Raw genomic sequence first — 15,761 nt, 5'->3', positions numbered from 1 at the left:
GCTTAAAGGAGGAAGAGTTGCCCTGCTGCTGTAGGAAGGTGTTGCTGGAAGCAGCGTGGCTATAGGACCAGGCAAAATCACAGTTCTTTCCAACTTGCAGGAAAGGTGTGTCCCTAGTAATCCTTCTGTGTGTTTGTGTGAAAGATTAAAGGTTGCCCTCACCTCAGAGGGGGGCCTTGGTAGTTCAGTCATGGTGTAGGTTTGGGGCAGTATCTGCCCTACTTCATGCGCTGCTTGGTGAGGACCATTAAGACCACGCTGTCTCTTCACATTCACACTCCAGCCAGTGTGTGTTCCCAGGAGAGAAGTGGTGTGCTCCTTTCTTGTGAGGAGGATGTGCTCCTGACGAAACAGGTGCAGATTTTCCGTAAAGCTCAACTTTTCCCAGCTGAGCCGCAGCAGCTGCTTGTCAATATTGTGGCCACAATTTGTCCCCCAGCTGGCTGCAGTGCTTGTACACCAACAGGGAGCTGACGGCCAGCCCGGCTCCCTTCCTCCTTGGCACTGACTGGCTGCGGGGAGCCATTAAGCCAGACACTGCCGAGGGCCAGTCAGAGGGCAAATACTGAAGAAAGAGCTGAAGCCGAGAACTCTGATTTTAACCAGGGACTCCTTTTAAAAAGATCTAGACTGTAGTATTTTCCACAGCCAGAAAGTCTGTGGGTTGTGTTGCCTTGTCTTTTGTCAAAATTGTTGAATGATTGACTGAATTCTGTGACACACATTTAATACTTTGCAGTATCCTTACAGGCTAGGAATTTATATGAATGAGTTGGCAGATGAATATTCCTCCTCTTGCTGTGGGCTGTGCCTTGAACAGAGGTATCTGGCTCTTCAGGTACTACCCTAAAGCAAACGCTTGTGAAGAGCCTTAATGGAGCTCAGTGTTCCTTTTCCCCCAGACATGTCTGGTTAGATTCTAGTCTGTTAATCATTTTAGTAATAGAAAATAACTTAATATGCACTGAAAGAGTCTCCAGCTTGCTTTATTGTTAATTCTCACTATTGTCAGTGCGAACAGAAAGAAAGCTTAATGCTGCTATCATAACTCTAAGTAAAGGAGGAGAATCACAGCTCTTGAGGTTTATAGGTACATTTTGGGGAGGATCACTGCCAATTTGGTATATTTCTTCTCATGTTGATATAATCTAATTTAGTGTTCCTAGGGTTTATTTTGTATGCAGCAACTTACAGACAGGTGTCTTCAAGTAAAATTGAATTTTCTTCAATATCCAGTCAGTGGTATGCTTTCAGTATAATTTCTACTTGTTTTTTGTCACCTGCTCGAAGGTACTACAGTAACAGTCCTGAAGCTGTTTAAGAATCTTCCTGTAAGAAAGCAGTTTTACTCAACAACTAGAAAATGTAAGGAAGAACTGAAAAAAGTCCAAGATCTACTGGTAGCATATGGTATCATAAAACCAGACCTGAGGATAACCTTAACGCATAATAAGGTAATAATGAGTTTTACTCTATCAGCTATCTTAAGGATTGGTTTCTGATTAATTTATGCAGTTCATCTAATAGTTACATAAAATCTTTCATTCCTAGGAATTTTCTTTCATCGTAGGTTTCTTTTGGACTTCTTTCTTGCCTTCATAAATGTATATTTATAATGGTTACAGATTTTGATCCTAAGCTTCTAAAACTTAGGATCTGCCTTTTCATATGCTCAAACAGATGCCTGGTTAGATATATGAAGCATAAAAATTAACTTTACTTGCTAGTGAATTTACATGCTAGTGATTAGTAAAGTTGTCGGTGGTGTTCTGCAGAATAAAGCAGTGAGACCTTACTGGGCTACAAGGCCTGATCTGAAGACAACTGAAAAAACTCTCAAAACTCATTTTGTTAGACTATCTGGATAGACACTATAGCACATACAGGTAGCTTCCTGTATGCTGAGTCATAAGAGGTCAATACATAATGATAGTTTTATTTAAAAAGGCTAAAAAATTCAAAACAATTTCCTACATTGGTGTAAGTAAGAGTAACATGTTATAACAACAGGCTTTAGTTGAGCTAGTTGTTCTTTGTTTAGGCGTGGAGGAAGAGATTCAGAGGCTGCTTTGACTTCAGAGCATACTGAACAGTAATTTTACAACACAGCTACGGAAATTGCACACACAGCTACAGAAATTACACACTGAGCAGTTCTCCATTACCTGACCCCGGTTTAACATAGCTAACTTTATTGGCTGTACTCCTGGTTTTGGCACCTCGGAGGAAAGCTATGCCAAAGAATTTCCAAGTTGCCACAAAGTAGAGAGTGCCATCTTGCGGCCAGATCCCTCAGCAATTCTTTTTCTGTTAGAAAATACTTTTGTTTGTTGATCTTGCTATTTGGTCTGTTCATTGAGCAATTTTCATCAGTTACTCTATCAACCAAACATTAACACTTCAGTCCCCTGTCAGGGGAAATGACGAATGACGCTGTACTGTATTGAAAAGACAACAGATTGCCCATCCTTTTCTGGAGTTGTATAACATGCTCTGATTATATTTATGTATCTATTTCTAAATATCAAAGTATAGATCTTGTAGAAGATAAAAGCCTGCCTTGTGTCTAGAATAAGTATTCCAAAGCTGAATAACCATAGCTACTTTCGCTTTTATTTCATTGGGACTACAGAAAGTTTGAAAACGGAGATCTCGGGGTTGTGCACTTCTTCATTTGTGTTAAGCTCCCTGACTATCTAACAGTGCTTTCACAGTATTGGTCTTAAATATTGGTTAATAAAACTAATTTAGTCTTTTATTGGTGGTTTGGTTTTGCCCTCTCTGATGGATGTGGTATAATTTTTCTGTGGTTGTGCCGGGTGGCTCCTGCAAGGACTTTGTACAGTTTATTTCCAGTACCTTCTGTGGACCTTTTTTTCCCCCCTCTGTGGCAACTGCAGCATGTTATCTTCTATTACAGATCTTAAGTTTGATATATTGTGTTGGGAAACATCTTATTGTGGAAGATGGTTGCTCAGTTGACCTTTCTGAACTAGACATCTATTGCACGATTGCTTACAGAGTCTGTGTTAAGCCTTTCTAGTCTGTTTGGAAACTTCTGTTGATGTTTCTGGGTGCTGGCAGAGAGGCATGGGAATGTGACTCCTGAGTAAGACAGAAATGATTTGGGGGAAAAGAGGAATAAGGAGAAGGGGAGAGGCGGTGAGATTGCTGCTGACAAGTTGCAAACTAATTTTTTATGGTATTTTGATTTTATCCCCTTTGATTAGATTATTACATATCTTGTCTTTAATTTTTTTGTATGCTTATTTTAATACAATGGCAGTAATGTGCAAGAAGTTGATCACATGTCTTTTTCACAATACTTACTGCCAAAATGGTGTGGGGAGCGGCATGATAGTAGCCATTGCACATTGGTTTTTGACTACCTATCGTATTAGCTTCAGAGGTAAATTCCTCAATACACAATTTCAGTAGATAAAATAAATCAGTACAAGTGCTGTCTGCAGGTAGTATATATATATTCAGTGTAATGACAGAGATGGTCTCTTTGACCTGCCAGCCTTATGTTCATTTAATTTATTTAGCGAAAAAGCTAAAAAGGAAACGAACTGCTTAGACATGTTTCAACACAAGAGGTCACTCAGTAGCTAATGCTGAGCTGGGAGAATCAAAGGCTAAAGAACTTGTAGTTAAGTGTAGTCTGTCTCTGTGCATGTGTAAATCCTTTATAATAGTCTGAAAATGCTAAAAAAACTTTGAATGCAGATTCCTGTTTTTATACTGCTGTTGTCATTCCTGGTCAAATAAAAATTACCTGTTGCCTCATACCTTTTAAGAAATTTTAAATTCTGAAATTCCACTGTGTTACAACATTCAACAGGTCTATGTGCCTCTGTTTTACTGTAATATCACAAAACATGAATATTCATTAGTTCTTTTTCCTTCAGATGCTAAATATTATTGTAATTAAAATTATTAATTTGGATCAGAAGGTGTTTTTACTGTAATGATACTACTGTATGTCTGTGCTAGAATAATAGGGTTGTGTGTGATTTTTTTTTTTTTGTGGAGGCTGTTGTGTTTCTGTTTGAAATGTACTAGGAGAAAAAAATCAACTTCTTAGAATAGCTTTATTTTTCATGGATCTCATAGGTTATATATTAGTTTAAAAAAATGGTATATGCAATTATTCAGAGGAGTTCCTAGAATCCCAAATTCTTGAGGCTGAGCCAATACTTTCTGTAGCAATGGAAGAAGATACACGTCAGGAATAAGATCGGGTTCCGAGGCTTAAAAGAGCAAGAAGGTAGCAGAGATGAGGTATTACAGAAGGAGATGAAGAAAGGTGGGTCAAAAGAGTAGAAAGGGTAGTGCAATACAGTGTATTTCAAAAAAATATTGAAAATAAGTGACACAACCAGTACATTTTTTTTTAAAAAAGTACATTCTTTAAAATCCTGGGTTTTATGAGAAATGAAAGGAGAACGGAAGAAAGCATAGCCCTGGCTCTATCGAGGAAGACTATAATGAGGCTGCAACTTTGATAGAAGTGTCTGAGGTTAAGCATCTGAGAATGGGTGCCTGATTGGTTCTAGCAGAAACTTATTTTGGAACATCAGGCATCTTATTGAGCTGTTGAGTGTGTATATGTTTTTAGGATGCACAATACATTGCATATTTTATTTCCACCATTTTTTTTTTAATGGTGTATGTCTTGTGCTTCTGAATGAAATTTCCAGAAATTTTTCTTGCTGCTGTGCCACATCTCATATCTGTGTTAGTTCAGATGAAAATATTACCATTAGGTGTCTGATTTCTTTTCTGTGAAGAACCACAATGCTTTTCCTGCCTTTGGGTGGTTTTTTAATAAGAAAATAGATATCCTTTTATCAGTCATCCTAGAGTTCATTTATCGTGTACTCTAAGTCAGTGGATTTCCAAGATAGAAAACACTCAATTGCTCTTTCTGCTCAGAATGTTTTGTTTGCATTAGCAATAAATAATGAATCACTTTACAGATCAACCCTTGAAGTACTATGGCTATTTTGACGACTTGGATTAGCTAGTGCTCCTTCTTTTTATGAAGGTTTATCCTGCCAAGACATTCTTTGAATACTGATAATGTTGATCCTCTTGCCAGTATGGTTATGTTAGAAAGAGGTATTTTTCTTCTTTCATCACCGTGTTCCTTGAAAGCATATTGAATAATGAGACAGCCAAATGGAAATAATTTACATGAGTATTCAGCAAGTTTATTTAAAGTTAACATTATCTGAAGGCATGCTAAGAACATTCCAGAGTCAGCTACTGCTTAAACCACGTCATACTCTTCAGCCTGAAATGCCATCTTCTAGCCACCTATGAGCTCTGGCTGTATTTTACCCGAGGTGAGAGCTCGTCCCTTCAACAACGGTTTACACTCTTCACTGTTTAACACTGGTAGCCCCCGACTCAGTCTTACAAGCCACTGATGTTCAAGTAATGCCTTTGTGTGTTGAAAGGATGATGATATGGAATACTTTAATTCTGTTCTAGTTGCCTTTATTCCACAAACGCCGAAATGAGAGAGGACACCCAATAACTATACCTGTTTTAACAATTTCAGATATAATAGGGCTGAACAAATTATGGCAACAGGTGGTTTAGATGGTGCCTATCAGCAGGTCACACCATAAACAACTGGTCCGTGTCTTGTGCAAAGCACAGGTGGGCCATAAGTAGACTCAATAAATTTCCCAGTTCCTGTTAAGGAAAAATCTGTGTAAGGGAATTATTTTTTTTTTCCCGGAGTTTTTTTCATGAATAATATTTTGAAGCCTTGGGCACACACAGTTCTGCGTAGAACTATGTCCTGTTTGTTTCTTGAGAGAGACACAGGTCAGAACTTCTGGATGCAAGAGGACCATTTTAAAGCTATCATAACCGTGGATAGTATTCTTCCCCAGACGCCCGTTGCAGTTGGTGTTGACCTAAGGGATGCCATCTTCTTTTTTTTTTTTTTTTTTCTTTGCAATAAGTCTCATTTCTGAAGTTGGATAATCTCAACCTACAGTCTGTATCCAATAGTCCAAAACCAGTTTGTTTTCTGTTTCTGAGTCCTCTGTAATAAGCGTGGGGGCTTTGAGACAAAGTAAGTGTGTTGGGGTAGATTTACCATTTTTAATAATGGGATTGTGCTTTGCATTCATCCGTTGTGCTTCCAAACTCTCCTGTAGCAGCATGTTGAAAAGAAATCTGCGTTGAGCAGAAACTGCAGCGTGTAAGCGCTTTCTTGAGTTGAAAAGGCTACTCCCTTTAATGTAATGATGATATATTAAGTCCCTCCCTAATCTGTGTGTCTTAAAATATAAAGAGGAAATATGATTAAGAATCTGCAGTGCGCTGCACCCAGCATGCTTTCATGCTGACCTGGAATATAGCTCAGCCTTTACTTCCATTCGTTGTTCAGTGGCTTTGCTGAGAAAGCCAAACAGAGAGTTAATTATGGTGGGTTTTGTGCTGAGGACACCTGTCCACTAGGAAATGCGTTGAGACCCTCAACTCAATTTACATCAGCCAGAGAACAGCTGCCAGATGGTAACTACTTTTGGTCACTACCAACCTGGTTGAATTTGAACTGGTGACCTAGAGGTGAAATGCTTTATATCCTATTACTAATTCCTTGAGGTTTCCAGTTTCTCATCCATCACTTTTTTCAAATGACAGCACAGTATATATCTGAAATCTCAAAACAATTACTGTTTCACATATGCAGTGTGTGTTGCAGCATCTGAGATGTGCCTTTAGCTCTTGCTAGGCTTTCACGCTTACTTTGTACACTTAAAAAAGGTTAGCAGAAAAAGGATGTTTCTAAAGCCGCATGGGAGTTTTCCCTCTTCCTTACCAATGTACTTCATCACAGTTAGGTATGTTATTTTTGTTAACCACCCTTTTTGCAAAAGGCTTTTAAACCTCCCTTTATTTAAATGGAATTCACTGTGATGATGTACATCTTCTGAATGACAGTTTAGGATTAGAAACTGTGTTTTTTGACAGTAGTTTAACTGTGTGAGAGGTTTTATTATTTTTTTTCCTTTTGCTATGGAAGTGGAGTTTCTCTAAACACCCACAGCTGAACGTGTGTGGTTAAAGCAGCCAAAAAACTTACAACTCTTGATAGTCTTTGTAATTCTTGAAAGGCTCTGAAAACGTGTGTTGCCAGATGAAGGTCCTTGGCTCTTTGTAGTATCTGTTAGCTCCCCTCCTAACTTACTTTCCAGCTCCCAAATCCAAGCATTTCTCCACTGTGCGATGCTGAAGAAAACCTTTTCATTAAGAGGGTGCTCTCTTATCACAGAAGGGAAGTCTCAGCAGGAAATATGTCGGAATTTGTAGGATGAACAGTGCTGTGGAACATTACTGTCTTTCAACAAATCCCCTTGATAGGTGTAATGTCTGATGCCCGTGGGATAGACAGGTAATGTTGGCTGCATCTGATGAGGGGAAAAATGGTGCCTTAAGTTTCTCTATTGCATACCTCCACTGGTAGTTGACCCGCCATGTTTTATGAAATGGATGAGATAAGTGATTCCTCAGGGGCAAGTATAAAATAGCTGGGGAGAATAATTATGATTATGTAGAGAGTTGCGTTATTTTTCTTTAAGCTAAATTGAAAAACTACTATGATTTCTGTTTTCAAGGGAAGATTATGCAAGAGCTCTCTTTTAGTAAGGTAACTTACCATTGGTTTTAAAACGAGACAGCAGTTCTGGCATGGAGCTGATAAACAACATCAACACTTTTCAAGGCTGGGATTTTACAGAAAATGGTTAAGGCTGTTCTTGATCTTAGCTGATAGGCTTTCTTCCACTGCAGAGGATGTGCCAGCCCTTGCAGCTAGGTGTCTGTGCATCGTAAGCGAAAGAGATCATACACATGGTACAAGGTGATGTCTTTTTTGTTTCCTTTAGGCTAAATTCAAACTTTTGGATATTGCTGCCTGACTTTGTTCCTGTTTTTATACTCTCTTAACAAGTAGGTAGCGATGTTTTCAGTTATGTTGGAGCCTAATAAACTATTTTGAAGTCAGGAAAGGTAAGGAACATACTGGCCCAAAGAGTTAACTATCTGCGGTGAGATCTCGGATTCCAGGGTCACAGGATTTTTGAAGCATTGTAAAACAAAATTAGAGAGACTGAAATACAATTCTCTTTTACAAAGCTAACTCGTGTTACATTACCAACCTACAGTTCGTGTACAGCGTTTGCTCTACTAGACTTTTACACCCTCAAACTTTATTGCAGGATAAATAACACAACGATTATCGCAAGACAAATAAAGAAAATAGATGGTTTCTGGGTCGTAAAAGTCCACTTCATTAAGTTACTGCCATTATGTCGTGATGAGATAAACAGGATGAATCTGTTTAACTTGTAGCATCATAGTTGCACTGAAGTAGCCATAGTCAGCAACAGCATCCAGTCCCCAGCTCTAATTAACATTTTTCTTTTGTCTGTGATTGCAAATCATTGTGGCTGCTGGTAGAAGTTCTAAAATACAAAGGATAGTTAGGGACAAGAAGTGGGTGCATTTTTTCCTTGTCCTTCCTTGGTGTCTTAGAGGAGACAAATAGCGAGCAGATCTTATTCTCCTTAGTGCCATATACAAGGGAACCCAGTGGGAAGAGGTTGTATACTCTTTCCTCCACTCTTTTCACATTTTTCAAGGAATCCTTCTGGGCTACGCTTGTGCATCCTGAAATAACGCATCCTGAAATAACAGAGATGCCTGCTCCATGTGTGCATGTATGTTGTCATCCTCCACAAAACTATGCATGTGCGTATGTCCTAGGGCTGGGTGGGGGTGGAGAAATACATACAGAGACACATACGTGCACACGTACTTCTGTATATGTGCAACAGATTTTATATGCGTTATGACATTTTGTAAGATCTAGATCCTGTAATCCCCTTCAATGAAACAAGGAGGGAGGTGGGATATATTTGACTAGCTCTAGCAAAACCTAAGATGGGCCATATGTAATTATATATCTTTGAGTAGGCTGTTTCTGCAGTGTCATCATACTGACTAGAGTCAGATTCTTCCTTGGCTCATCCTGGACACCCGCTTTATATGACCTAGAAAAAAAAATATGGGGGATGTGTGTGGGTGTGTATTTTTAGCTAAAGTAAAGGGTATAATCAAGGTTAAAAAAACAGGGTATGGCAGGAACCTCATGGAAACAGGCACTTTCTAAAATAAATGAAATGGAACAGGCATTGTTTCTTACTGGATTTTTTAATGCCTCTTGATATACCTGGAGAGTCTAGAAAAATAATTTTCTTTAAATGACCAGCTATTCCTATGTTGTTGCTTTATAATGTGCAGTCAGGGCTAAAAATGAGCACACAGTCTATTCTGTGTTTATATAGTATAGAAATTTAGGAGTTGCCTGGTCTCTTTAGTATATAGGCTTTTTTAATTATAGGGGGTATTTTTACCTACAGTGGTAACTAGTTTCTAAAACTTTATCTGTAGTTCTGGGTATTAATATCCAATAAATATGTGACTAGTTAAAAAAATACCCCATGAACTTATTAACAGTATCTGCTTTTAGCAAGTTTGCATTTAATAAGTTCTTGTGTTCCACAGCTTTCTTAAAACCACCTTACCGAAGCAATCTTTTCACAGTTCTGAGTATCAGCCATTCAGTAGGTCAAGCAGTGTAATAACCTTGCATTAATCAGCAGCTAAGATTTATATCTGTACCTGTGGCATCACACTAGTATAACCTAAAATAAACAGCATGACGTTTATATTAGTCATGTAACAAGTGTCTTTCTCGGTTTGGTCACATGCATTTATTTAAAATATATCCACTACAGAAAAAATTGCTTGGCACTTTGTGTTTCCATTTTAAGTAATCAATTTTAAAATAGAAGCAGTACAGGATATGTTTTATAAGAGGAGCTCTAAAGAAGAGGACAAATTCTTTCATCACTCCAAAATGTCTTTGAGGAGATTTACAGCAGGTGTAGAGGAGAGAGGCAGCCCCGGGCTGTCCTTCGCTGCTGCCGAAGCATGGTGGGAACTCTCCCTGCCAGAGCTGTGGACACCCGGCCCATGGCTCTGCTTGCTCATTTCTCCTTCTCCCCGTTTTGTATTCCCTGCTCTCCGTGATGTCAATTGTCCTTTATGTTTTAAGGGGTTTGTGCTCACTGTAGAGTGACTGCGCTGTGATCCCGCATGTGCAAAGGGCCGTCAGGCTGATGTGCAGGAGGTGAGTTAGATTCAGGCAGGACTGAAAATCCCACTTCACAAATGCTGCAGAGTGTACATGGAAATGCAAAATTAAAGATTTGGGGAATAGTTCTAGGCTCAACAGTCTCAAAGCTTTACAATTCCACCTGTCCTCTAGGAAGGGAATATCATTTTACAGGAGCACCGTGTTCTTCCATGGAATTTACCCCTCAAGGCCAGCAAATATCCCACTGGACAGGTGGAATTTTAAGGCTATGTATTGCATTTCTTGAGATGGGTGCATGTGTGTTCTTTGCTCACTTACCATGCTTTCACATAACATCCTGTACCAGAATACTGTGAACTCCTTTTTAATTCATTGGACACCTAGCACCTATTTAAAATATCAATTCTAAACAGCACCGTAACGTAAGATTTAAAGTGCAACTTGCTGCACCTTTTCTCTTCTGTGTTTGAATGTTGCACGTTGAAATACACTCAGTCAGCTAACAGTGATAGAAATAGATATAAAGCGGATCTGAATCTAGCAGGTCTTGGTTGCCTAGGAGCAGAAAGCCAACTAAGAAAAATTTTTTTTGTTGTTGATACACAGCAATAAAAGACAGCAGGTTCAAAGTTAAATTTGTGGCTGTTTAGTATAGGGCTTCTCATTAGTGAGTGACAAAATTTCACCTTGCCAAGTAGCTAATGCTTTCTGTATATGTAAGTGTACTTGACAGGTATCTTCTGATGCAAGTTGCATTTCATACCACCTTACTGTATTTATTAAATCTTGACAATAGTATTGCAAGATATGTAGCTAATAGAGCAGATATCATTTTATCCTTCTAACTATTACAAAGTTTTCCTTAGACAAACAACTGCTTTCCTTATAAATACTTTCTTAGAAGCTGCGTTCCTTTCTAAATAGCAGGCTTGTCATAGACCTGGAGTATCCAGATGAGAGCTATGAATGGACATCTAATAGCCTGATTTCTACCAAAACGGCCAGTCTCTTGAGTATAAGCACCATAAGCATTGCAGTGCCCACCTTCGCACATTGACCACTGTGCCAGAAACATGTCGTAAACCCTCACTTTATATGCTCCATAAAAAACACAAAGCCTACCGCTATATATGTAAGAGGAGAAGTAGTATTTTCATTGATTTGTTTTTAACAATTATTTCAGGTGCAGAAGTCCTTATTAGCTATGTAACATCCATAAATAAAAGCTTTGCTTAATTTTCTGATTGCTATGAGTCTAAATAAGTAATACAATATGAGAAGACACGCCAAAAAGTACCATATCGTGAGTGTTAACACTGAAAGTTGTGAATGTAAGAGGGTCAAAGTACAGAATGTTACATATACAGTATGTGTGCAGTTGCATATGCATGTTCATAGACATGACTTGAGTTCAACAAATATAAATATAATGTCAAAAATTTGACTCTGTGCCATTTGTTTCAGGCAGTTATTTGGCAGAAGACCAGGGTGTCGGATCACAAAATGGCCTGTATGTCAGTTCTGGGAACAGCCGTTATGGGCAGTATGGTACCTTTTCAACACTGCTGTGAAGATCCTGAGGTGAGTTTTAACTTCCTTCTTCCAAATCCACTTAAAGCCTGTCAATCAAGAGAGCTAAATCGATATTCAAAAAGGAGACTTTGAAAAAGAGAATATTATCTTCAGGTTGACATCTGATTAATGCATTTGATTCTATTACTGTCCTCTCTGTAAAATTAATTGGTTTGGTGATTGAAAATCCACTCCAAGAATCATCTAGTCAGGACTCATGTGGCACTGATCAAATGGCAGTAAAAACAGTTGTGATGACAAATGCAGAATTGCTGATTGCTCAGAGCTGTCTAAGTTGGGATTCCTGGCCCACAGGCAGGTTGTGCTCTGATTAATATCTAAGCATTTATATCATTCTCATCCTTGTGGCCTCTTAGCCTTATACTCTAAAGAACATCCCCTCAATTTCAGCGAGGGGCACCTGAGCAGAAAAAGGAACACATGCTTAGAAGGCAAGTTATGCAAAATTTCCACTAAACATATATTTCAAGGAAATACTAGTTAGTATTCAAAAAAACTTAGTCCATTTGGCTTTCTTCGGACCTGTTGAAATTGTCAAATATTTTCAAAAAACTTTTTACTCTGCCTTCATTTTTGTTGGAGACGTTCTTATAAAAGGGAGTCTTGCTTATGCTGATCCTTCAAAGTTGCATTTTCCTGTATCTTGTAGTAATAAATCTTGACCAGTCACATAGATGACGTGAATTGCCATCTGTAAAGTCACAGTGGCTATTAAACACAACTAACCATGCTGCATTCGTCATGGTAAGTTGTATTTAGTAGCATTTTTCAGCCTTTATTAAAAGTCTGAATATATACATGTATTAGAGTTTAGCAGCATTATTCAGACTTAAATCTTGACTTTGTCAGAATGCTTATAGTACACATATGCAGGGGAATGAGGGGGAAGAAGCAAAGTTGTTTCTTGTAGTTTACAAACTTTTAGTTTCTTATGTCTTAACAGAACATCCAGAGTTGTTCCTACCTGAATGAGCCTGGATGTGCCCGGCAGCGCAAGTGCAGCGGGCTCCGAAGGGAAGACATGGGGGTATTTAGAAGGGACTAGCTTGAAGGAGGCACTCAGGGTCTCACATTACCTCTCTGCTATATCATGAGGCATCCATATTCCTTGAATAGAAGTTGGGGAACATTCCCTGTCTCTCTCTGTCTCTAAATAGTGTGTAAAATACCACGTGCATCATTTATAGGTGTATAAGTGATCCATGCATATTGCTCATACACAAATCTACGTTCAGAAACCATGGACATTGATAAATTAAGCACACAAACACTATGAAATGACAGAATTAAGGTTGCCTGTGTATCCCTTTCTTTCTCCCTTGTGTGCAGGTATTGGGATAGGTATTTATTGACAAAGCATATGCTTCTTTTTTCCTTCCCATTAGGTGCCTGCCTCATTCAGTACACAGACCAGAGGGCAGCTCTTTAATTCCTTTCCTTTCGTACATGTGTGGCTTCATACTCCTTTGCTGCAAAGTCTATTCTGAAGACAAAATTAATGTTGCTATAAACAACTTTCTGTAAGCTGTACTTTACTAACTGCAGAGGTAAAGCTTCTGTAACAAGTGATCCAGGGGTTTTAAAGACTTTTCTTCAATACATCTCTATTACGAGGTCTGAATGAAACGAGAACAAATTTCAAGCTGTCTCCAAAGCATGCAAACTCAACTGAGAAAATAAAGAATTGACACAACTGTTTAGATGTACAAAACAGCATCTCTGCTTTTCACATCCCCAGTCTTGTAAAAGACCGAAAACTTTCACACAGGAAATTTTCCTAGTCTCTTCTTTTTGTGGTTAAGTGGCATGGATACACATGCCCTGGGAAAAAGATAAGTACTTAAGAAATACGTTCTACTGTCCACTCAACACAGATATGTTTTAATAGGTCTATAAGGGTTTTTTTAATTAAAGTATTAACTTTGAAAACAGTTGATCTAGTTTAGAAACAAAACATCTTTAATATTTTCCAGTCTCTGTAGCTTTGTCATTAAACTTCGTATACTTTTGTACATGAAAATTCTAATAATTAAGACTAGTTTTAGAAATTGGTGCTAACTTTTAATGAGCATACTGATATTCTACATGGCTTTAAATAGTAACAGCAGTCAGCCATTTCTAAATCTGGCAACTCCTTAAATGAGTTATTTAGAGACTTTCAGTTTTGCTTTAATGCTGTCTGTATATAAAAATATTGTTTGAAGTGAAAGACTTGTACAAATATTTGGGAATTAGAAAAGGAGCTTGAAGCTTAGAGGAGGAACATTCAGGGAGGATGTGCTAAAGCTGCAAAATAAAATCTAGAAGTGCTGCATGTTGTTTTCTGATAATCATCCAACAGATATTTGACACCTCTTTAACTTGACCAGTGGTGTTTGGTTATGTGCGACGTTGCTGACCAGAACACTCCAGCTTTAGCACAGAATGCTTATTACAAGGTCAAGAGGGAATAAGGGAGCACATGAGCAGATAGCTGGTGTGACGTAGATGAATGGGAAGGATAGGCCAAATCCCAGGGATTTTAAATTCCGTTTCAAATGCATGATAATTTGGATTTTAGTAAATACAAGTGGTTCTGCCAAAAGCAAAGCTAATGAGGTCTGATTTCTGTGATCCACCCTGCTACCCGAACATTCTCCAGACTTTTCCATATCTCCAAAACCTCCATCCTGATGATGCCCTGGTGTTCCTTCACCTGTTAGTTTGGGCAAGTGGCAGTGGGGTGATGCGTGAGGCAGTACGTGGGCTGGTCAGTGCTTACATGCTGATAGATCCTGTCTTTTGAAAAGTTACAATTGTCTTTTCCTCAGTAAGGTCATTATCTTTAGGCTCTCCTCTCCAAACAGCTGTCAGTTATGACAGAAATTGTGGAAATATAATATCGTTGGGATTTATGCTTCTTCACCAGATTGAATTGAAACCAATCCAACAGTGTCAAAGTTGCGTGTTGGGGAAGAGGGGGGGAGGTGACGGGACGGGCAGCACAAGTCATCGGCCTCATTTTGACCTAAAAAAAAATAAGCTAAAAACTCAGACAACAGAAAAATCTTAAAACTTGGAGTTAATGTTAGGTACTCAAATCTAAGGCTCCTTGGCAGTGGTGTGTGCCCACAGGTTCTGTGAATCGTGGGTGCTCAGCGCTCTTGAGAGTCAGATGATTTGGATACAGGTGGCGTAGGTAAATTTAGTGCCCTGAATAAATGCCCCATGACAGGCTATTTAAGGTGCCCTGCATGTAGAAAGGAGGGCTGTTCACGTAGGGGAAATTCACTGCTGCCTTCACCAGGTCGGGCAGCAGTGCATGCCTTTGGCTTGTAGGGGTTAAGTTGGCAACCATACAGTCAGCAAACCTAAAGCTGGCTGGTGGTGTTCTCTGTAGCCCTCAGCTGCAGGCAACAACCAGGTGCAACTGGCAGTCCAAAAGGGAAATTTCTCAATAAATTGATTGAGGAAAATAGATACAAACCCATCCTTCTCAATCTCTTTTTTTTTCTTTTTTTTTTTTTATTTTTAGTACTTTTATTTTTTAAAATCATAACTTTCAAGAAGCAGTGTGTGCTGCATTTGAATGACTTGGACTCTTGTACAATTTTGTTTCAATATCTCACCTCTTAAAAAAAACTTTTTAGGGTTCTCTTTTAAAGACTTTTGTACTGTATTTCTTTTATCATTGCAGATAAATCTTTCTGGATTTCTCCCAAAAGCTGAGTCAGACGCTTCTTTGACAAGTCTTTCAAGTTCAGAAAGGAGTTTCGTTTTTATAAATAATCGTCCAGTTCATCAGAAGGAAATACTGAAGGTAACATCGTCTAGCTTTTTATGCAAGAAATAGAAACATGACTTATTTGAGGATAGATACACCTATGCAACCTACAGCCTCTTCCCCACATAAAATAACTGGAGTATTACAGGTGAAGATACAAGCATTTACAACAGAAACGCCCTCCACAAGTCTGATGCTCCTGGTGCCTCAGTTCTA

General features: G+C 38.7%; 1 protein-coding gene across 3 annotated transcripts in view; it reads left to right on the top strand.

The window, feature by feature from the left end:
- The window catches only part of PMS1 (PMS1 homolog 1, mismatch repair system component), a 48,773-nt gene that overhangs the window by 10,961 nt on the left and 22,051 nt on the right, over positions 1 to 15,761 (top strand). For all 3 annotated transcript variants that reach the window (XR_008467871.1, XM_054210289.1, XM_054210288.1), the window contains exons 5-7: positions 1,291 to 1,454; positions 11,654 to 11,770; positions 15,459 to 15,581. Coding sequence is in view for 2 of the 3 variants with exons in the window: in XM_054210289.1 (XP_054066264.1) it covers positions 1,291 to 1,454; positions 11,654 to 11,770; positions 15,459 to 15,581 (404 nt within the window). In the remaining variant the exon portion in view is untranslated. The remainder of the gene's footprint in view (positions 1 to 1,290; positions 1,455 to 11,653; positions 11,771 to 15,458; positions 15,582 to 15,761) is intronic.

The sequence above is a fragment of the Rissa tridactyla genome, chromosome 7 (assembly GCF_028500815.1).
Source record: "Rissa tridactyla isolate bRisTri1 chromosome 7, bRisTri1.patW.cur.20221130, whole genome shotgun sequence".
Taxonomy (NCBI): domain Eukaryota; kingdom Metazoa; phylum Chordata; class Aves; order Charadriiformes; family Laridae; genus Rissa; species Rissa tridactyla.
Note: the sequence above shows the minus strand (reverse complement) of the source record. Positions and strands in the feature narration are given on the sequence as shown.